This window comes from Mchenga conophoros, linkage group LG6, assembly GCF_057382185.1.
Source record: "Mchenga conophoros isolate Kocher_MC1m ecotype Shallow Benthic linkage group LG6, M_conophoros_male_GT1.1, whole genome shotgun sequence".
Lineage (NCBI taxonomy): Eukaryota > Metazoa > Chordata > Actinopteri > Cichliformes > Cichlidae > Mchenga > Mchenga conophoros.
The window spans coordinates 9876871-9901420 of record NC_140531.1 but is presented as its reverse complement, the minus strand read 5'-3'; the positions used below and the strand labels follow the sequence as shown (position 1 = coordinate 9901420).

Below are 24550 nucleotides of genomic sequence, written 5' to 3'. Positions count from 1 at the left end.
ATATACACACACCCTAAAAAGTTGTGTGTGTATAAATTAACTTCAACTTTGAAATTATTCTGTTAAAAAACAACTTATTTTAACAAATGCAGTATCATTTCCTGGAGTATGTGGATGACAAAGACTACAAATAATGAGGACACTTTTTTGTTAAGATGAAGAGATGTTCAACATTTGCATGAAAACTGTCTCAACGAACCAATGGGGTTTTGTTGATAACATTAGGCTCTTTGATTGGTGGATCCATCACTAACTAAAAAATGAGGCTTAAAAAGGTCCCAGCACAGCATTCACTGCAAGCTGAATGACAGCAATGGCTCATCTGAAGCTTCTTCTTCTTCTGTGTGTTGGTGAGTGAAATATTGCACTTATTTCTCAGGTTGTGACAAATTCTGTGTTACTAAAGGATTATTTAGGTTTTCACTAAACCACCAGATACTGTTTTTGTTCTTCTTTGTCTCTGCTTTGATATCAGTTATTATACATTTGTCAGAATGTTACAGTATCAGGAACACTGTCTCTACAGTATGATTGTACTTTTTCTTCTTTTCATCAATTTGCAGACACATTTCTGCAACTATATTAACTAGAAAGAATATGTTGTTCTTCAGATGGAAGAAACAACCAGTTGTGAGTAAATTATTTTCTTTTTCAGGCATCACAGTCAGCACAGGAGTAGATTTGCACAAAAGGATCTATGGAGGCCAAAAGTGTCCAGACACTGAGCATCAGTATCACGTGAAACTAAAGGCAACCAGTGCAACACATGAAAGTCTCTGTGGTGGCTCACTGATCCATGAACGGTGGATTCTGACTGCAGCCCACTGCTGGAAAAATGAACCTGGATGGTGAGAAAACAACAGTTTCACTTATAAATGTTTTTAATAGAATTTAAAAGTTAGGACAGTATTTCAAATGCTCATGTTTTGTAATTAGAGTCGCTTACACCCATTTCTCCTTGTGCAGGGATATGTATGCAACTTTAGGAGTTCATCCATCATGGATAAAGTTATTATTTCAACGATCTTCAGATAAAAAAAAAAAGGTGGAAATCACACGTGGATCAATTTTTGTGGGCATAAATACAATTGATGACATCATGCTACTGGAAATTCCTTCACAACCAGGCAGGAAAACCGTTGCCTTACCAGACTGTGCAAATCCTCCCAATATGTAAGTTGTGCGCTTACCTAATAAGTCTGAATCCTTTCTGACTTTTCCACTTTTTTATTTTTATTTATTTGTATTGACATTTTACATTTATTTACATTATGATATTTATTTATTTACAATGTTGAATATTAGTCACCTGCTTACTGAACCCTGACCATATATTTGTATGTTTGTATGTCATGATGTTAATTTACAAAATATATTAAATTATTTAATTAACATTATTAACATTTTCCTTAAGTTTTTGTCAGAAAACCATATTATACTCACAGTGTTTCCATTCATAAAAACAATGAAGGGAAAAACAGGGGCGCACACTTTTTATAGAGCTGTATGGTACAGAATATAAGACAAACATAAAGAAAAAAATCAAAGTAGAAAGAACCATAAAATAATAATGTGCTCTGTCTATAGTACGCCTCTCAAAGCACAAGTGTAGTATCATATAATAAATCCCCATAGTACCTCACCACTTGCAATATCTGCAGCATATAAAGAGTTATCTAATACTTTATGATAAAATTATGACTTTATCATCAAAACAAAACTTTGATGGTAAATAAAATAGATAAAAAAAATAAAATAGATAAATAAGTAATTTCCAAAATAAAGCTTTATTTTGGAAATTACTGCAACCAAGAACACACAAATAAACAAACCACCCCATGTGGAAAAGATATATATAAATCTTATAAAGTTTGTGTCTGTCTTGTGTGAAACTTGTATGAAAAGCATACAAGAGTGAAAACAAGAGATATAAGATCCCTTGAAAATCATATAAATGAAACTTGTATGTTTTGGATACTTACTAAAACAATATATGAAAGTGGCCACTTTCATGAGTAAACCATATCAGCCTTATATGATTCACTATATGAAGTAGGCCAAATCTGCTAGTCTTTTATAAGTTTTCTCTATTGCTTTTCCATATGGGACAGCTCAATCAACACAATATCACAGTAAAAACTTACATTACACTAAAGAAGGAGTTTAAACATAAACAACAGCAATGACAAACTCCCTCAGCAAGCATAATGTTTTTGTGGGATTGCACCACTATTCAATAACAAGTACAATCCTTCCAACTTTTCTTTATGTCAGGGCTCTGTGGCAGGCCTGAGGTGCCTCAGGCAGGGATGAGGACCCAAAATACAGGACTCATAGAGAATGAACGGCAAACTCAAAGAACCTCAGCTTTATTGCTGGCATGAAACAAAACATAAACCAAACTGAGAATGGTATGACAAGAACACATAGGCAATTCTGAGGATACAACACAACAGCGAGCAAAGGAAAACACAGGGCTTATATACACAGAGGCGTAATCAGGGAATGGGAAACAGGAGGGAGACGCAGCTGGGAGAAATTAGGGGTAACGAGTAGGGATGGGTATTGATAAGATTTTCACGATTCCGATTCCATTTTCGATTCTGTTTAACGATTCGATTCTTTATCGATTCTTTTTAAAAAAGGAGAACACTAAAGTCGAATAGCTTAGAACTTTGTTTTATATCTTCTCTTTGAACAAGATAGAAATTTAGGAGTAACATGGCCTTACAAACCCAACAGTGAGATCTTAAGAGATCCACAGCCTACGGCTCTTCAGTGGGGTGTCACAGGGTCCCCAGGAAAAAAAATTGTAAATGTAAAATAATAAAATAAATATTCTTCTGTAGCAATAACAAAGTATAACATAAATTATTCAGTAGCGATTACACAAGAATATCCAGTAATGTCCCTGCCTACAATTAAACACACTCACTTACTGAAAATCGGGGGCATCTGCTGTGGCAAATGGGTGCAAGCCTTTGACCACAAACTTAGTCACTGCTCGGTGACATTCGTCTATCCTGGCCTGAAAGGAGACGCTACCGGTAGACTTCAGCGAGAACTGCCAGCATCTGAGCCAGACTCTGTCTGTCTCTCTCATCATGGTCACCTAAATGCACAGTAATGGCAGGTTTTGTAATAAGGCAGATCGCGCTAACATAATATGCACTGTTAGTTGATTATTTACCTGCCGCATTAACGGGAGAGGACGTGCAAACGTTACCGCTGCTGCTGGGTTGAGATTCACGAGTCTGGAGCGGAATTAAAGAAGCGACATTCATTTAAGGTTATCGTGTGTCTTGTGAGCAAATGCTTTTGCATATTCGTAGTGTTTCCTCCCTTAAATGAAATATCTACTTTGCAAGTTGCCCCGTTGTCATCCGTTCTCGTAAAGTATAACCAAACTTTTGAGCGTTTGAGCCGCCATGTTTCCTGCCAGGTAAATGATGCTCCGCAACGTGGTGATGTCATTCGGGGCGACTGGAATCGATAAGGGAATCATTTGCAAAAATGGCAAACAAGTCCAAGGAATTGAAACAGTGGGAACCAGTTCTCAACAAGAACCGGTTTTCGATACCCATCCCTAGTAACGAGACAGGGGGAAGCAAAACTGAATACACTGACATAAGACATGGACCTCCAAAGTAAAACAGGAAACAATCCACAAAGGCGCAGATTTGACACTGAACTAAACCTACACAAAGTACGAGGGCACAAGACATAAAACCTAAGAACAAAACCCTAAACCAGAATAAACTGAAACATGGAATTAAAACAAGACAATCAGAAGACATAAAAACCATAATACATAAAAATATAACAAACTGCAAATGCTGGGTCAAAATGACCCAGAACCATGACACGTTATACTGTACACATTAACATCATTAACAACATTAAAAATAATATTTCTGTGTCTTTTAGACAGTGAATTTCATTCAGCAAGTGGAATATGAAACATGAATGAATATAAAAGAGGACCATTTAAGAAAAATAATATAATATAGTAATAATAAACATACTAATACCAGTTTAAAATAAATGATTATCATTTTCATTCATTCCCTCTAAAGAATAACTTTGTACTGTGTAGTCTGTTTGTAACAGGCAGCAGGTTTTTGTCCTTCCCAGGTTTGTATGTCTGGAGTTTAACCTCTGGCTCTGTTTCCCTTCTTATTTTGGTAGTCTCAGTGTGTGTTGTGTTCAGTTTTGCTCCCCCTGTTGTTTGCCTGATTGAGTTCACCTGTGTTACCTCATGTGTCCCATCTGCCTGATTACTTTGTGTGCATTTAAGTTTGTTTTGTACTTTTGTTTGTCTGGATCTCTTTCTGGCTGTGTCCTGTTTGTCTGTTGCAATAGCCGAGCTAGTATCGCCAAGTACTCTATATTTAAAGCTGCTTTTGAGTTTAGCCCTGGATATTGGATCTGCCTGTCACACAGTGTATTATGAGAGTAACGGGTAAATAAGTCATTACTGAAAGAAATGTGATTCCTGTTAAGGCTGCTTGACTAAAGTGAAAATCATACAACATATTGAACTTCTAATCTGTCTTCATAGAGGTTTCCTTTAACAAATGTGAATTTAAAAAACAGTGAATAAGCTTTGAGATTGTATATAAGATCATCTTGTAGGGAGGTCATGGAATCCATTACCCACAACTAATAAGCAGGGTAATAAGAAAATATAATTTGATATAATATTATAAATGAAACCATGAAAGCCACTTACAGTGTTTGTTGCTCTAACTGATAACACGAGGCTCAGTGAAACAAAAAATGTATCCAACCATGGAACGGTTTTCAGAACGGGACTTAGAAAGGTTCAAACAAGTTAATGCAGCAGGAGAAGATGGTTATCACGCAGGTCAGGGCAGTAGTCCATCAACAGGATGACATCATACTTGTGAAGTTTCAAACCCATGACTGACATTATACCTGCATCTCCACCTGACTGACATCAACGATAATATCACTGAGCCTGGATCAAGAGTTAAGATTCCTTGTTTTGATTTTAGGAGTTACATCCATGACACGCAGTGAATGACAATGAAACACGTGTGGCAAACAGTGATGTGTGATATCTGAACCCTCACAGTTACTCAGAGTTAGTAGCTGTAGCTGGACTGGAAATACCCAGCATGCAGTGTACATCATTATGATTTATTATTTTATTCTGTGTTTACAAGACACGTGTGGATGTGGAATTAATTTGTGACAATTTTTTCTGTTTCTAGAAATGACGTCGTTCAGGTGGCAGGCTTTGGGAATTACCAGGTAGATAAGAACAAGAATGAAAGTAAGAATAATTTTTCTTGATTAGCTCAGTTTATTTTAAAATCTCATTTTGGTTTCTGTGTTATTATAGTTATACTTAATTTGTATGAAAAAAAGTTGTTGTTTTTTTTGTTTTTTTTACAGTGTATATGTTTAAATGCCAGGTTCCCACCTTTTTAGATGCAGTTTTTTTTAAGAAAACATTTTGCTTGAAAAATATTTGAATTGTTTGTAGAAATAAAGGAAAAGATCATTTTCCTTAAGATTTTAGTTTTTGAAAGGTTATGAATGACTTTTGTTCTTTTCTCCAGTCCCTGGCCAACCACCTCATCTAAAGTGTGCAAACATGCATGTTGTTGACTGTGAGCCTACCAGAAACGATCCATGTTATTCAGATGTGCCGTATAACAACAGGCTGTGTCTGGAAGAACCTAATGTAGATACACGTGGGGTAAGTTGACTGCTAACATTACTGTATATCATCTCTGTATGTTTTAAATCTTTTGGAAGAAACTTAAACACAAACTATATTTTTCTCTCTCAGGGTGATTCTGGTGGTGGAGTGATTTACAACAACATGATTTATGGTGTAATCAGTGGCGGTGGTGTACGTGCCTGTACTGAACCAGCTGTTACTGTGAATGTCTGTTCTTACATGAAATGGATAAACCAGACAATTTACCCAAAAAGTAATGGAAAATAACTGAATGAAAATAACATTCAGAATAAACAATCATCTCTACATGAAACTTGTGTGCTGTGTGTTGTTTCTGCTCTAGAATATCTTCATGTTAACTGCAAATTGTGAACCTTTTTCTTTGGTCTAAAATATTGTGTCAGATTTGCAGCTTGTGTGTGTTTGAATGTGGTGTCAGGTGTGTAGCAGCTCATCCTGTTGTTCAGAAACTCTCAGACTCACACTGTGAAGATGCAGAAAGGCTTTCTGATCAGACATGCCACCAATCAGCTGCAGGGCCTGAACATGATAAACTTCATGAATCAGAGCTGATTGTTGAGGCTGAAAATGTTTACGTGGAGGCTGTTGGCTCATTGGTGGCAGATAAACTTTTCTTTTAATCACTGAGCTATAGAGAGCATTTAAATAAACACAGTAACTATCAAAATAAGTTTTGTTGATAAAATACATTTCTTGAAATTGTCCATTGTTTTGTCCCAAATCTAAACAATGAATCCAGTTTTCAAACTAAAAACCGTGTTTAAAAAATACCCCAAAACAAAAAAACTAAAATAATTTAAATTAAATTGTAGTTCATGGAGACATATGTATTTCATATCTCATAAAACGTCTAAATTCATTTCCATCTTATCTTCATTTTATACTTCTAAGAAAAAAGTGAATAATAGACGTTTCATACTCACAAAGCTCATAAACACTATTGCTCCACCAGATGTCGCTGCTACACAAAACAATTTCACTCTACTGCTTCTCTTTTGTAAATGCTGTTCTAACTACTCTCATGAACAATAAACTGAGAATGTGTTCCACCTCATCAAAGCTCTGAAACATTTAGTTTTTTTAATATATTGATTGTTATCAAATTAATATGAAGAAGAGCCGACTTTCATCATTTGAAAATAGGTTTCAGGATTTCATCATGATTCAGTTTTCATATGAGGCTGTGCTTTCAAATTTAATTTGAAATTGTACAGTGACATTTCAAAGTAGATATCACTAAATCCTAAAGTAAACAATTTCTTTTAAATTGAATCAAATATTATCTTGCTGAGCAATAAAAGCACAGCTCAAAGACTTCTAGCATGAAGCATCAACGTGAAGTTTAAATGTTGTTTGTTATTACAATAAGAGACTAACTTTTTTTGAACACTTCAGTTTTCTCTCTTGATGCTTCTGTTTGTTTCCTCCTCCACTTGTATTTTTCTTGACTTCAGTGAATGTGCATAGCGCCCTCTGTTGTATGTTTGACACATCTGCACTGCATTGTCATGACATGAAACTGTGCAAAGGTGGAACATGAGCAAAGGAAGCTCATGAAGTGAAGAAGCTTCTTGGATCAGAAGTTTAACATCATCCAGAACCTTAAAGAAGTGAAGTCGCTTTCTTTCCAGGCTCCTTAGACAACCATGACCTGGATGACTGAGAACCTACAAATACACATGAGCAGCAGTTTATTTCATGTGGACCCGAGCAGTGCCCAAACCAACAACCAACAATATTTAATGTACCCTACTTAAGCCAATCAGCAGTCTACATCTGTTTCAGCATCAAAAACACAACCACACCTTGAAGAGAGGTGAGAGATCTGCACACCCCCACACACACCGTCAAATGTAAACACACATCACACATGATAAACATGGATCATAACATATTTGACTATTTATGTAAAGCCTGGCACTAAACTTCTGTCATGCTGCATTTACTTTATATACATAACATATACAAAGCACAATAATTAAGCTGTTAACAATTAAAAATAATAATAATAATAATAATGGAGTGGATTGATATAGCGCTTTTCAAGGCACCCAAAGCACTTTACAATGCCACTATTCTTTCACTCTCACATTCACACACTGGTGAATGTGAGAGTGAAAATGTCTTGTATAAGTATTTTATTTTAAATACACATTCATTTATGCATTGATGTTTCAAAGCAAGACTGTGCCTGAAGGGGACTCCAATACAAAACATTTAAAAAGTTAATTATGTAATTAAAAAAAAAACCCTCAAAAGAATCAGCTGTCCAGTACTCATTACTTCAGCTTAAACTTGTTCTCGACGCAGACAAAACATAGCTCATCAAGGAAATGGGCCCAAACAATCCCATCAGTAGCCACTCTTGAAGGTAATAAAATAGAGTTGGTTCACAGATTTTATTTTCAAAATAAGTTGTGTTTCTCTTTTAATACAAAGCAATATTTTTGCCTGTGCTGGATTATGGAGAAATTCTGCTTCTGCTCAATGTCTTCGAATGGTTGATACTGTGTCTCTGAGGTTCATCACTAACCCTAAATTTCAGACTCACCACTGTGAGTTATACTCTCAGGTAGGATGGCCAGCTTTGTTGCTTTCTGTTCCATTTGCCCGAACTGAATTTGGTAAAAGAGCTTTTGTCCATTAAGCACCCTCGGCTTGGAACAAACTGCAGAACGAATGGAAAATGACTTAATTCATTTCATTAAGTGCTTTTAAATCTAAACTACGAATCCTTGAAGTCCATAACATGCAACTGTTTCAATTAAAATGATTGTCATTTTAACAGATTTTTATTTTTATTTGAATTTTATTGAATTTTGCTGAATTTTATTGAATTTTATTTTTTCATTTATTTTTGCATGTGTGTTGTTGCTGCCTGTGTTTAATTGAGTAATTTCTGTAACTGTGAGACACTTGCTGCTGCCTATCGTGGCCAGGTCTCCCTTGAAAAAGAGGTTTTTAATCTCAATGGGGTCTTCCTGGTTAAATAATTGGATAATGTATTTGGAAAATACAAATGTTCCAAATTGTATAAGTTGATCACAGGAAATATTTCTTAGAGCAGATTTTAAATAAATGGGGACATAAAAGAGGTTGGCTGAAGTGAATAAATAAAGCACTTTGGTGGTAACACTCTTGATGCAGCCTGTCTTCAGTGATCGAGGCCTTTGAACCTCTGTGCACATCTGTCTGTGGAGGCGGGGTAAGGGAAAATAAGTTGCTACATAAAATTATGATCTTCAGTTGGACTAATGTCGAGTGTAGCTCAATGTATGGGCCTCTTTCAGGACTGTACAAATGCATAAATATGAATTATTTATAAACACCTTTTGTAATCGTATCACCAGACCTGCGACCATATGTTCTGCAAGGTGGTTGGTGCCTGCCGTGGTGGTAATCCCCGAACCAAATGGTGGACACCAGAGGTGAAGGGAGCCACCAGGCTGAAGAAGGAGTCCTATCGGGCTTGGTTAGCCTGTGGGACTCCGGAGGCAGCCGACAGGTATCGACAGGCCAAGCGGAATGCGGCTCGGGCAGTGGCTGAAGCAAAAACTCGGGTGTGGGAGGAGTTCGGAGAGGCCATGGAAAAAGACTTTCGGACTGCCTCGAAGAGATTCTGGCAAACCGTCAGGCGTCTCAGGAGGGGAAAGCGGTGTTCTACCTGCACTGTGTATAGTGCTGGCGGAGCGCTGCTGACGTCGACTGAGAAAATTGTCAGGCGGTGGAAGGAATACTTCGAGGACCTCCTTAATCCCACTGACACGTCTTCCGAGGAGGAAGCAGAGTCTGGGGATAAGGGGAATGACCCGCCAATTTCCGGGGGCGAGGTCACTGAGGCAGTTAAACAACTCCTTGGTGGCAGAGCCCCTGGTGTTGATGAGGTCCGCCCCGAGTTCCTGAAGGCTCTGGACAATGTAGGGCTGTCCTGGTTGACACGCCTCTGCAATGTTGCGTGGAGATCAGGGGCAGTACCCGTGGACTGGCAGACCGGGGTGGTGGTCCCCATCTTTAAGAAGGGGGACCGGAGGGTGTGTTCCAACTACAGGGGGATCACACTCCTCAGCCTCCCTGGGAAAGTCTATGCCAGGGTGCTGGAAAGGAGAGTTTGTCCGTTAGTCGAACCTCGGATACAGGAGGAACAATGCGGTTTTCGTCCTGGTCGCGGAACACTGGACCAGCTCTTTATCCTCTCCAGGATACTTGAGGGTGCATGGGAGTTTGCCCAACCAGTCTACATGTGTTTTGTGGACTTGGAGAAGGCATTCGACCGTGTCCCTCGGGGTGTCCTGTGGGAGGTGTTGCGGGAGTATGGGGTGTCTGGCCCATTGCTACGGGCCATTCGATCCCTATACAACCGTTGCAAGAGCTTGGTTCGCATTGCTGGCAATAAGTCGGACTCGTTCCCGGTGGGTGATGGGCTCCGCCAGGGCTGCCCTTTGTCTCCGGTTCTGTTCATAATTTTTATGGACAGAATTTCTAGGCGCAGCCAAGTGGCGGAGGGCTTTCTCTTTGTTGGCCTCAGAATCTCATCTCTGATTTTTGCGGATGATGTGGTTCTGTTGGCTTCATCAGGTGATGGCCTCCAGCTCGCACTGGAACGGTTCGCAGCCGAGTGTGAAGCAGCAGGAATGAGGATCAGCACCTCCAAATCTGAGGCCATGGTTCTCAGCCGGAAAAGGGTGGAGTGCCCACTCCGGGTCGGGGATGAGTTCCTGCCCCAACTGGAGGAGTTCAAGTATCTCGGGGTCTTGTTCGCGAGTGATGGGAGAAGGGAGCCGGAGATCGACAGACGGATTGGGGCTGCAGCTGCAGTAATGCAGACGCTGCACCGGTCCGTCGTGGTGAAGAGGGAGCTGAGTGTAAAAGCGAAACTCTCAATTTACCGGTCGATCTACGTCCCTACCCTCACCTATGGCCACGAACTGTGGGTAGTGACCGAAAGAACGAGATCGCGGATACAAGCGGCAGAAATGAGCTTCCTCCGAAGGGTGGCTGGCCTCTCCCTTAGAGATAGGGTGAGAAGTTCGGCCATCCGGGAGGGGCTCAGAGTAGAGCAGCTGCTGCTCCACATCGAAAGGAGCCAGCTGAGGTGGTTCGGGCATCTGACAAGGATGCCCCCTGGGCGCCTCCTGGGTGAGGTGTTCCAGGCATGTCCCACCGGGAGGAGGCCCCGGGGCAGACCCAGGACACGCTGGAGAGATTATATCTCTCGGCTGGCCTGGGAACGCCTTGGTATTCCCCCGGATAAGCTGGAGGAGGTGGCTGGGGAGAGGGAGGTCTGGGCCTCTTTGCTTAGGCTGCTGCCCCCGCGACCTGGCCTCGGATAAAGCGGATGAGGATGGATGGACCTTAGTGTTAAGATAAAATAAGATAAGATAAGACTTTATTGATCCCACAACGTTTATACAGGTAATAATAAAGGAACCAAAAGTTCACATCTATAGCTTTAATTTGGACAAATCTGTCAACACAACCATCATGAATAGAATAAAATACAAACAAAGACTGAAACTAATGAGAGCTTACACATGATATATGAACTGTGGAAACGAACTGAAAACTAAAATTCAGAATAAAAAAAACTCACAAATTATATAAAAGTTATAACAGAGTAAACTTTCAGTTCAAGAAAATAACTGAAGATAAAATCTTGGGGATGAAGCACCAAACAGACTTGAACTGCCTTTAGTGACTTTTTACTTGATACATGATCTGAAATATTGATTTGAAATCTCAAACATGATTTCACATCGTCATCGACTTGTCTGAACTTTTCTCAGCTGACCTGATCCAAAACACTGAAAACATCATAAGTTCATAAATTCAAACAATGTTTTGGAGTATAACTAACAAAATAGTAAGAGTGCTTAAAAAAAGTGCTGAACTTTTTAGCTCACAATGTCACACAGAATTATTGGTCAAAATGATTTATTCTTATGATCCTAAACAGAACAATCAGAGATAAAAAATAAAAAAAAAGACAAATGGATACACCACTACGAAAAGTGAGAGTATATATGTTCAGTGCAGATAGGCATATAGTGTATATAGTTACATAGTTATACATATCATACAAAAATCCACCACAAACTATTAACTATTTTTCTCTCTCACTCCCTTTCCTCTTCATCCACTTGCTCTCTCAACCAACCCTGTTTTATTCTCTCTTCATTCATTTTCCTCAGTGAGGAAATGACAGATGATATCTTCTAGTAGTATCGAACAGACTGTTAGTGAACACAGGCTTGTAATTGTTACTTTTTATTGGCATTAATCACAACAGAGAACAGAGTAAACTTCAGACTAGTTGCGATCAGGTTCTAAACCTGCAACATAAAGTAGAGACCAACACAGCAGTTTACAACAATAAGAGTTTCAGTTCAAGAAAATAACTGAAGATAAAATCTTGGGGATGAAGCACCAAACAGACTTGAACTGCCTTTAGTGACTTTTTACTTGATACATGACCTGAAATATTGATTTGAAATCTCAAACATGATTTCACATCGTCATCGACTTGTCTGAACTTTTCTCAGCTGACCTGATCCAAAGCACTGAAAACATCATAAGTTCATAAATTCAAACAATGTTTTGGAGTATAACTAACAAAATAGTAAGAGTGCTTTAAAAAAGTGCTGAACTTTTTAGCTCACAATGTCACACAACATCATTGGTCAAAATGATTTATTCTTATGATCCTAAACAGAACAATCAGAGATAAAAAGACAAATGGATACACCACTACGAAAAGTCAATAAGAAATTCAACATCAATATTTAACCAGTTCATTTAAACACTTCATTCTGCCCAGACTGAAGGGGACACTTATTTCCTGTCTGCTAATTTTCACCAGTCCAGCTGAGGGAGACATTGTTGAACAATATGACTGAGGACACATCATCACTGTAACATCAGCACATTCAGTTTGTGTTAAAGCTTTTTTTTTCCTGAAGAAACATGCACACCATCTTTCAAGTATTATGGCATCGGAAAAGATCACAAAATCTTGAGATGCTCCAAAAAGATGCAGACAAAAACACAACAATGTTTGTCATATTCTCTAAGGTCTCCCAGGCTTGAAATGGATTCTTGTATAACAGCATTTTAGTGCAAATATGGTTAAATGAACAGATATTGTGATATAGCTTAGAAATAGAAAAAGGTGCTAAATAATGCAAAGTTTAATGAGAAACACAAACTGTAAACTAATAATGGAAGCTGTGATTCATCCCAGAGTGTGACAGAGAACAGAGACACTCTACTTATTTGAAAACACAGAATTTGACCATCTAGATCACAGGTGACAAAAAAAGGCATCAAACTTGAAGGCTGGTGTCCTGAAATAACATAAGTAGGTCATTAGCAAGACTATAGAACTTGCATGCTGAGGTGTTCAGCCATTTGAATCATGTTACAGCAGCTCATGAGTGAATAAACATGGTGACAATAAAGGTACATTTTTTCAAACACTTGACTTCACTTTAATTTACTTGAGTAGGGTTAGGGGATGTTACCTTGGCAAGAAGCCAGGTTCTGTACAGTCTTGCTAATAACCTATTAATTTTATTCAGATCTGTTGCAGCAGGGACACATGAAAAAGTTTCAGGACAACGGCCCTCGAGGACTGGAGTTGGACACCCCTGATCTAGATCCACTAAGGAAACACAGCACTGCAAACACAGGAGTAGAGGTGGTGGAAATTTTCAAATATAAGATACTTTTACTCAGATTTTTTACTCTCACTTCTCCTCCATCTTGTGCTGTTTAGTCTTTTTTTTGTTTTAATTTATTTTATTTTATTTTCAGTTGTTACAGACGGGACAGACATGACTTAGGGATAGGAAAGGGAGAAAGAAAGATGAAGGAAAAGAAAAACAGAAGGGAAGAGGGACAGTGAGAAAGGGCACTTAAAAAGAGAAAGAAGAGAAAAAAAATCTCCTGGATCACCTGTTGAGAGAAAAAGAAGAGAAAACAAGCAAAAAAAAGAGAGCAACATACTAAACACAACACCATCACGTTAATCTAGCTAAGTGTAAACAGCAGTAAATACTAAATATTGAATATTGTTGTGCAGCACGCAGGACCGACAGCGCACAATGTGCTTGGAAATAGCAGCCAAAAAAGGTGTAGTTTATTTCTATGAACAGTGAACACCTGTGTGCACACCTGTGTGGATCAGCGCGCTTGTATTCAAAAGGTTTCCGCATGTAATGGTCTGCAACAGGATGTAGAGAGCCATAGCCCTGTCCCCCAGGGCATGAAGCAGGCATGGAGGAGATCCAGGCTCCAGAGGCCCCAGAGTGCGAGAGCCCAAGGAGGACCACCGGAGGGGCATCCGTGCCACCCTCCTGGGAAGAGCTGAGGAGAGTCCCAGATGAGGGGTCACCCAGTAGCCACGGAGCAGAAGCCAGAGGGGGCTGCACTGGCGTGCCCACCGGCTCTGCCGGCAGCCAGCTGTGCCAGAGTGAACCGAGCCGCAGGCCCAGAGGCCGGAGGCCCGAGGGCCCCCTTTGCCCCGGAAAAGGCCTGACCGAGCAACAGGCGCCAGGCCCCGCCAAGTAGTCACCGGGAGTGAGCTGGTACATATCTAAGCACCCAGCCCCGGACACCAAGAACCACCAACGCACTGACCCCTGAGGGCATCAGTTACCGGCAGGGAGTGTGGTGAGGGGAGATAGGCCTCCATACTTTGGAGAGCCTGGGAGTTCCCAGAGAGGTGGAGTGTAAGACCCGACCTGACATATAGACACAGACAAACAGGCACACACAGACACAAACATGCATTCCCACCCTCATGCACACATATACAAATAGTCAGCACTCACCCAACGTAAGGATTGACATACATGGACATGTACACACAATCACACTCCCCAAACATACTCTATACCCCAGGTCCAGGTACCCTCGCCCTGGAGGAGGAAACGGCACCTAGACCCAGGAGGCAAGCAGACCGCCCCAGGCTCCGCAGCAGCAGGGAGGCCCCGCATCCCAGATCCCAATCGGACGGCCAACACCTCCTCGCAGCCCCCCTGCCCCGATGGCCAGCAGAAAACGGGGGTGTGTGAAGACCCCAAACCTCCCTCCTCTCGCTCATGTGTAGTGTTGCTGCGTGTTGTTCTAAGGTGCATTTAAAACACGGGAGAGCATGGTGCTGCTGCCAGAGAGCAGCAGGTGTTAGCACGGCCCCTCCCGAGAACTCTCAATGTCTACATGGATTTAAAATTGAGAGGTGGGCACCGGCGCCAGAGGTGGGGTTGAATACACAGACCGTCCACTGGACGCCGTTAACGTGCCCACCCTCAAGGCCCTATATGTATGTGTTATGAGAGTGTGAGTAATGTGGATGTCTAAGTTGTGGAATAAAATTGTGGCCCAGGTGGCCAGAAGGGGACAGGAGGGGGGGGGATGCCTCCCCTGCACCCTGGTGACACACCCGCACCCGAAGGCACTACTTGTGTGGGTGGGTGTGTTGGAGCGGGAAGAGGGAGGCAGCCGAGGATGGGGAGGAAAAGAAGGGAGGAGCAAGATGCCCCTCCCTGGGGCCAGCTCCCCCGCTGACCCCAGTAGGCACCCCCGTCCTTTGGCACCCACCAAGGCAGGGGAGCCCAGGCCCATCCAGACCAGGGCCTACGGCAGCCGGAACGCCCAGCCCCACAGGACCCGGGGCAGCCCACCCGACCCCACCGCAGAGGAAACTGTACCCACCCTAACATTCAATCATCTCCCAGACTGCACAAGACAATAGACGCCCAGGTTAAGTTTATTCTCCACCTCTCCTATGACTAGGGTTGCCAACCGTCCCTTAAAAAACGGAATCGTCCCATATTTAGAAACAAAAGTACACGTCCCATATTGAGCTAATAAGGGACGCACTTTGTCCCGTAATACAGTGAGAATCAAAAGTAGTCTATAAATGTTTATGGAATTAACGCTTTGTTTGAAAACATAATTCCCAGCCCCTCTCCTGCTTTGTGACCAATGAGCTGACAGCACACTTATGACAATTTGAGTATGACAATTCAGATTACCGCTCATCTCATTGGTCGAGGAAAAGTCGCTTGCGGAGAAAATACCGGAAGACAACAGATGACCACAACAAGAAGCATGGCCAACAGGGAAACAAACGCCGACACTGCGGTGCAAGTCTCGGACGACAGTAAACCTAAAGCTGGGCAGACACTGTGCGATTTTTTCAGTCACGTTATTCAGCTCCTGCTCAAACTGCACGATTGACTCGCAGGGGTTAGAAGTTGGTAGGTCACGATGCAGGGTCTCACACTATACCGCCCGATGCTCTGATGCGACCTGAGTGCTCACACTGTGCCTCCATAACATGAAGGTTATAACAGAAAATCTGTCGCTCGCTCTCTCTGTCTTTCACTCACACAGACACACTACCACCATCAACTTTGCTAAATTGCTAATGAAAAACACTGATCAGGCAGTTGTGATTAAGCAGCAATGTAAATCCAACTATTTTCATGGTTATTGTGGTCGTGATAATTTTGTGAGGCCACATCGAAAAGGCTCGGGTGAGGTTTCCAAAGTTCTACAAGTTGTGCCTCCATCGCTTGTGTCTAGATCACACGCTGCACAGCTGTGCTGCTCCGTCTTTTTCACAGACGTTTCCGTGTTTGCGCGTGAGCAGTGTGAGCGGCTGTGGTGACACCCTCACGAGCGATTGATGATCGGGAGCTGGTCGTGAGGTGTTAATTGCTTCTCGTTACCCCACGTATACTACACGATGCACGATGAAGGCCAAAATCGAGCCGATCACCAAATCGGTCGCACGACTCAAAAATCGGCTCAAAATGGGCCAAAAATCGCACAGTGTAAGCCCATCATTAGAGCAGCAATGTTTGTTCCCCTCAGAGAAAGAGAAAAAAGGCTGCAAAAATACAGGGAGGAATGGGAAAAGGAAAACACCTGGCTGGAAAAGTGCACGATAACACCTATAACGCACACTGCACTGTGTGCCGGCGCACTTTTTCCATAGGCATGCTTCTAGTGGTGGGCACATGAAGAACATGAGGGGCGTGAAAGCTCGGGGAACCCTTAACCAATTTTTTGTCCACCAGGCCACGGCAGAAGCAGATATGGTATGTAAACACTGGTTTGTTTTTTTAAACCCTCTGGTTAAGGTTAATATGGGCATGTGCAGTGAATATCAGCGCTATGTGGCCAGAAGTGTGATAATATAATTTATTTTGTGTAATAAACAACTGCAAGGATAGATGATTACAACAAATAGATGACTAATACATAAAAGTAATACATAGATGAATAATGATGATGAGTTAAGATGCGTAATCATAGGAACAAGTGGGTTTACAAACAGGAGCAGCTGATTAGCATTAGAAAAGCTGAAATAATACCTCAACTGAAGCCAATTGTACTAAATGCACTATATGTGCACTGTTACAAGAATATTTTTCGTTCTATTGCTTTCTATTAATTTATATAATTTTAAGTTAAGCAGGACAGAGTTCTTTTAAAGAAAGATTTACTTATATTCTCAAAAGTTAAGCATGAGAGGCTTCTGTTTAAGAAGGAGACCTGTTTTACTGTGTTAATGTTGTCATTTTGAGCTAAAAATAAATGGCTAAATGATCATTTGTTTCCCATATGGTCATATCACAAAGAATATGCATCTCCTTAAATCAAATTCAAGTCAAATGGTTAAAAAATAATTTCACACAAAAAAAAAAAGAGCTACCACACTGGGAAGGGTGAAGACAACTGGGTTGCCCGGCCTTGGCCACGAGGTGTCCCTTATTTATTTTTCAGGGAGTTGGCAACCCTACCTATGACTATCCCCCACCTGCTGTTTAGTCTTAAATGTCTGACTGTGCTGAGAATATGTGTGAGCTATAGTCAGCATTTTACATGAAGTTTATGATGTGGTTATGTGAAAAAAGATGGAACTACCTCTAAGTTCAATCTCTTAGGAATAACTTAGACATTCGTTGAAAAGAATATCTTCAAGTGGGCGACTGTGGCTCAGGGGGTTGGGAATCGCATCTGTAACTGGAAGGTCACCGGCTCAATCCCTGGGCTCTCTGTCCTGGTTGTTGTGTCCTTGGGCAAGACACTTTACCCTACTTGCCTACTGGTGTTGGCCAGAGGGGCCGATGGCGTGATATGGCAGCCTCGCTTCTGTTAGTCTGCCCCAGGGCAGCTGTGGCTACAACTGTAGCTGCCTCCACCAGTGTGTGAATGTGAGAGTGAATGAATAGTGGTATTGTAAAGCACTTTGGGTGCCTTGAAAAGCGCTATATAAATCCAATATATTATTATTATTAAGTGTTTTGAATATATTAAATGATTTGAAACATATAATTGACATTAGAGCTAAGTCATGATTTTCTCAGGATGTTCCACTCACTCTGTATCATTGTTAAGTAAATTTATGTTCCTATTTTTTTTAATTAAAAGATTAAATACAGATTATTAAATACTGTATGTGTTACTAGATGTGCATCAGTGGGTCCCGCTGTGTCCCAGACACACAGGTTTCCTGTCCACCATCACATTAGCTGAGTAGCTGGCAAATCTGTGGGGAACAGAAAGTCAGAAGTTTCTGTTTTCAGTTGATTTTGACATGCCACAGACACCATCACACTCAGGCACGTGCAGAGGGGGGGGGGGGGGGGGGCTAGAGGGGCTTGAGCACCCGCCCCTTTCCTGATGGGTGCCCAAAGTGCCCTTTTGTTGAGGCAAGTTTTAAAAATTTTTTATTTTTTTTTTTATGTGCGTGTGCGTGCGGAGTCCTGTCTGTGCCCCTCAACAATAATATTTAACTATTAATCACAGTTTTGCTAAATAAAAGGATCTGGCTTGCATCAGTCACATGATCACATTTAACCAATGATCGCCCTTGACGGCAGAACGCGCTGGTTACGAGCCGGGAACGAGCTCACAAAGAGCACGCGCATTTTTAACGGTCCGGAGCTGTAGGAGAAACACAAGTTAACTCAGAGACACAGACTGATGCGACAAAACCAGTAAGTAGGTGTACAGCGCACACTGTAGTGTGTAGCACAAAGGAGTATTAGCTTATTACGTACACGTTGGTAAGCTGTCTTGTTGCAACTGACGAACTGAAACAAACGAGCGTGCTGTGTGTGCAACAGCGCGACAAACATTACCTGACCTTTTATTAACTGCACAAGCAGTGCTGGTCACAGCTGCTGGCTACCTGTGTAAGGCTGTCATGGGTCTGTAGCTCTGTCACCGTTTTAGGGAACATATTTAGTTTTAAAGTATTTAGAAACATATTTAGTTTTAAAGCAAGTTACAGAGCTTTTCCTGCCTTTCTGGAGGGATTATATTTCACTAAAAAACGATCTAATATGCATGTCCACATAATTATGCATTATTATAATTATAATATATTAAAAAAACACACGCTGTATTTTAAAGAACATACATTAAGAAGCAGATTATATTAATTTATATTTTAAATAAGACAAAAGTTGGATTTTACAGCAGTAAAATGATTGTATCTCTACAGTTTAAAAATGTAATAAGCTTTGCCCTGCACAGAGTGGATAGTGAAACAAATGGAATCATCATAAATACATTATTTCATATTTATTACTTCCCCCTCCTCATTGCTTTATTATTGTAGCTCTAGTAATAAATAATAATGTAAGGATTCTGGATCAGCACCATGATGCCCATAGTATATACAGTATTCTGAAGAAGGTCTAAAATGTCACTGTGTGTGCGTGCATGTGTTTGTTTTATTTAGATGGATTTAAAAAAAAAATATTACTCATGATATAACATTGTCCAGACATGGCTGGTAAGGACATGAGGAGGAAACAGTAGGAGCTGTGTGAGGCTACTAAAGGCAGGGCTATAACATTAAACTGTCATCATTTTATTATAGATTAAGTGCAAGAGTTGTTAGGTGTGGATAATTAGATTGTAGTTTATAGCAAGTTGTGCCTTGTTCTCAGATAGACAGCAAGTGGAGAGTGATATATGAAATGATGGGATGGAAGGAAGAAGAGAAGCAAAGAGTGATTCACAGGCAGAGCCTAATTCATTTCTCACAGTTTTTTGTTGCCTTATGGTTCCAAGCGCTGTCACCAATCTTTGCATTTTGTTATTATCTCATGACACTTGTTTAATCAGCTACCATCTCTCCTATGGACTTTTTAATGTCTACAGTCTCAGATCAACACAGCCCTGCCCTTCCCATATTAGATTCTTGATGAATGTGTGTTGTTGTTATTCAACCTGGTTCAATGTGCCCCTTTTTAACTTTGAGCACCCGCCCCTTTAAACCTCTCTGCACGGCCCTGATCACACTAATGCAAGGACACATAATACGACGGTTTGTATCAAGTAAACCACGAGGAACAAAGTTTATCTGGACATACTGGCATACAAAAAGCTTAACAAACAACACAAACTGACAACTGACCACAGAGCATATAATTAAAGTCATTTTGTTGCTCTGTTGGGCATTTTTAAAGAGACCATGCCTGGTAAGAAAACACAACATTTATACAGCACTGCCCCGTGTGGTCACACCGAAACACAACAGCTTCTCATTTTCGCCTCACTAGTCGTTGCTGAAGGTATAATTTCATCATTCCTTCACCAAAAACAACAAACTAAAATAAAAATGATGAAACTAATCACATTTATTAACTCTTGATGATCTTATTATTAGTTTCTATTATCCACCTACTCTCTTACTGCCTCATCTCACATCCACCCTCTCTACTCAGCATCCTCCAGTTTTTATTTTTCTGTCCTTCCAGAAGAATCAGTCAATATAATCTGTCATCACCAATAAATTCCTGAAAGTTTATATAAGAAGAACTTACAAAATATTTTGTGCAGTATTTTGCAAGACACTTTGGCCAAAGTAAATTATTGTGTTTGCGTGCAAAATTACAGTCATAAAAAGAGCAGCTTATAATAACGTGTTTAAAACTATAAGAATGTAAATTTTATCAAACACACATTGAGGGAGAATAAGTTAACAGCTTTCCTCTGTTTGATAAGCCAACGGCAGGAGTATCACCTGCTAACCATCTGCAGGCTGACTGGAAGTAAAACATCTCCTGCAAACTCAAAACTTACCACTGTTTTACCTTTTTATACAAGTGGCACAAAAATTTAAAGAGACTAAATTTTACTTATAAAATGTTGTTTTTGTCAGTCTGTGAGCTTTGAGTGCAGAAACAGTGAGTACCCTCAAACCCCAAAACACATACTGTGCACACTTTTCCATCTAGAATTCTCCTGTTATTATGTCTCTGGCTTACATCTGGAAGCCAAAATTGCAGCAGCTCCAGTAGTTATTGTGAAATGTATGGCTGTATCTTCTGTTTCAAAAATTGTATATAGTCAGCAGAGCAGAGAATAGACAATAGACAACACAATGAGTATTATGAAAGGAAGTGTATGAATACACATTGATGTCTCTGATTTGCCTTCCTCGGCTGTAGTTTGCATTGTGTACAGATGCAAACTACGATCGTGGGGGTGATCGTGGCTCAAGAGTTGGGAGTTTGCCTTGTAATCGGAAGGTTGTCAGTTTGAGCCCCGGCTTAGACAGTCTCGGTCGTTGTGTCCTTGGCCAAGACACTTCACCTGTTGCCTACTAGTGGTGGTCAGAGGGCCTGGTGGCGCCAGTGTCCGGCAGCCTCGCCCTCTGTCCTTGCGCCCCAGGGTGGCTGTGGCTACAATGTAGCTTACCATCACCAGTGTGTGAATGGGTGGATGACTGGTTGTGTAAAGCGCTTTGGGGTCCTTAGGGACTAGTAAAGCGCGATACAAATACAGGCCATTTACCATGACCACGTTTGCATTGATAAAATAATGACAGGAGCAATTTTTTTTTTACTGTAGAACTGATACTGATATTTCCAAGAGCAGTAAAACAGCAATAAAACATCATGAAGATGAAAATGCTCCTGTGTCCTCTTACCAGCCTAAAAGGTGAATTTGACTTGCAAATGGCATTAAGGAGTTCTGTCGGGTAGCAGCTGTTTCTTTTTTCTTTTCTTTTTTTAAAAAAGTACTTTCAGTGCTTACTTACTTATCTTTCACCACTATAAGGAACTGTGGGCACAGCAACATTAACTGCCAAAGAAAAGAAGTCTGTCTCTCACTTCTCCTCCACCTCGTGCTGTTACTGGTTGAGCTTTGGTCTTTTGAAGAAACATTTTTCCAATTCAGCTCCCAATTTTAACCAGTTAAGCAACATCTCAAAATTAAAAACACTTCTGGAGGTGAAGAAGGCACATCTGGCTGCCCAATATATATCAACACAGCAGAACCTGTATGACAGTGAATGACCTGGACATAGTGCTTTTAATAAGTAATTACTGATTATTCACATGAAATAAAATTCATATCAATCAACAAGGAACCTTTGAATTTGAACTAGCACCACTGAATGAACAATGGTCTGGGAGGTCAGTTCCTTGGTAATTAATATACAGATTCTCATGACCATTGATGAACAACTACTGATCAAAGGCCATTGATCAATGGGATCAGTGGTGCTAGTTTCAGTCATTTTGCAAATGTACTGTTTATAAGACTGGGGAAACCTGCAGTCAGCTGAGACTGAAGAAGTCACTTGGATGAGTGACGAAACGTTTCTCTCACTGAAAACGCTACGTCCAGATGATGCATGCTCAGTCATCCAGGTAAGTAAATCCCAAAAGGCTGATTCTTTTCAAGTCAAGTAATAATTACAATAATTAACTTGTGGGTGGGGCAAAACACGCCCACACTACTGTTGCTGTGCTCTTAGCTGCTTCCATGCTACGTTAGCCCTCCTGTGGCATGTTGAAGTAAAACCAGAAGTGAATAATAGATCACACTCTCATTACACATACATATAGGATCTTGGGGGTGGGCACAATCACGGAGTCCAAATTACCATCAGGGTGTACACCTCACCCCTGGCGTCGTTGCCCACCTCTCAATTTTAATATACACTTAGACATTGAGGGCTAGCAGGAGGGACTATGCGCTTACCTGCTTATCCTTGGCAGGTAGCTCTATGCCCTCCTGGGTTTTAATTGCACCTTAGAACACACATGCATCAACACTACAATGAGCGGGTGGAGGGAGGTTTGGAGTCTTCTTCCACCCCCATTCTCTGCGGCCTGCTGGAGCGGGAGGGCTAGGAGGAGGAGTTGGCCGTCCGACTGCGGTCTGGAGTGTGGGGCCTCCCTGCTGCTACGGAGTCGGGGTGGTCTGCCTCTCCCCACCGCAGGGAAAGGGGTAACACCACCTGGGTCTGGGTGCAGTTCCCCCCTCCAGGGGCAAGGGTACCTAGACCCGGTTTGTAGAGTACGCTTGGGGAGTGTGATCGTGTGTACAGCGTCTCTTTATGTCTGTCTCCACGTTGGTTGAGTGTGGAGTGAGTGCATATGAGAGCATGAGGGTGGGAATGGATGTTTGTGTCTGTGTGTGCCTGTATGTCTGTGTCTATATGTCAGGTTGGGTATCAGACACCACCTCTCTGGGGACACCTCAGGTCCTCCAAGGTTTGGAGGCCTATCTCCACCCACCACCACTTCCCCTGCCAGTGGCGGACTCCCTCAGGTGTCGGTGCGTTGGTGGTTCTTTGTGTCTGGGGGTGGGCGTCCAGGTACACACCGGCTCACTCCTTGGCGGCCGCTTATCGGGGCCTGGAGCCTAGGGCTCGCTTGGGCCCCTTCGGAGGTTGGGTGCCCCCGGCCTCTCGGCCTGGGGCTCGGTCACTCAGGCACAGCTGGCTGCCGGCGGAGCTCATGGGCGCGTCACTGCAACTCCCCCTGGCTTCTGCTCCGCGGCTGCTGAGTGAACCCTTATCTGGGACTCTCCTCAGCTCTTACTGGAACAGTGGCGCGGCTGCCCCTCTGTTGGTCTTCCATGGTCTCTTGTGTTCTGGGGGCCTCTGGATGTCTGGAGTTTTGATCTCCTCCATACCTGCTTCATACCCTGGAGGACGGGGCTGTGGCCCCCCCACACTCCCTAGCAGATCGTTACATGGAGAAACCTTTGGAATACAAGCGCGCTGATCCACACAGGTATGCACACGGGTGTTCACTGCTCGTAGACTTAAATTACACCTTTCTTGGCTGCTACTTCGAAGCACATCTGTCCTGCGTGCTGCACAACAACATTGAATATTTAGTATTTACTGCTGTTTACACTTAGCTAGATTAATGCGATGGTGTTGTGTTTAGTATGTTGCTTTGTTTTTTTTTTGTTTTTTTTTGCTTGTTTTCTATTCTTCTCTCAACAGGTGATCCAGGAGATTTTTACTTTTTTTTCTCCCCCCCTTTCTCACTGTCCCTCTCCCCTTCTGTTTCTCCTTTCCTTCCTCTTTCTTTTCCTATCCCTCACTCATGTCTGTCCCGTCTGTAACATCTGAAAATAAAATATAATAAATAATAAAAACAAAGATCGACCAAATGGACCAATACGGCAATGCCACGATGATCCATTTGGCAAAGTAAATCCATTGGGTATCCTTGTTGGTCTTCAGACAACAATTCTGATGGCTAAAGAACCAAATGGGACAGGCAGAAAAAAAAAAAAAAAAAAAAAAAAAGAAGTGAATAATAGATCAGCTCATTGTCACCGATATCTGACCAAGGTTTTTTTGTAAATATGGGACTGATATCTAATCAAACTATTGGATTAGTGGGTCCCTAATACTAATAGCCTATGCAAAATAAACAAATAAAAATCTCTTCCAAGGTTGTTAGTGAGTTAAATTTTGTTTGAACAATTATTGCACACTTTCTGTAAATCCAGTAAACTTCATTTCACTTCTCAAAT

At 41.5% G+C, this 24550-nt stretch overlaps 1 protein-coding gene across 1 annotated transcript; it reads left to right on the top strand.

Moving 5' to 3' along the window:
* The first annotated feature begins 269 nt into the window (after positions 1-269).
* Positions 270-5980, top strand: LOC146572083 (beta-fibrinogenase brevinase-like). The gene is made up of 6 exons (XM_085278454.1): positions 270-350; positions 656-848; positions 967-1173; positions 5238-5299; positions 5589-5728; positions 5822-5980. Exons 1-6 carry the CDS (start codon positions 305-307, stop codon positions 5978-5980), a joined length of 807 nt encoding a protein of 268 aa, XP_085134580.1. The 5' UTR covers positions 270-304.
* The last annotated feature ends 18570 nt before the right edge of the window (positions 5981-24550 follow it).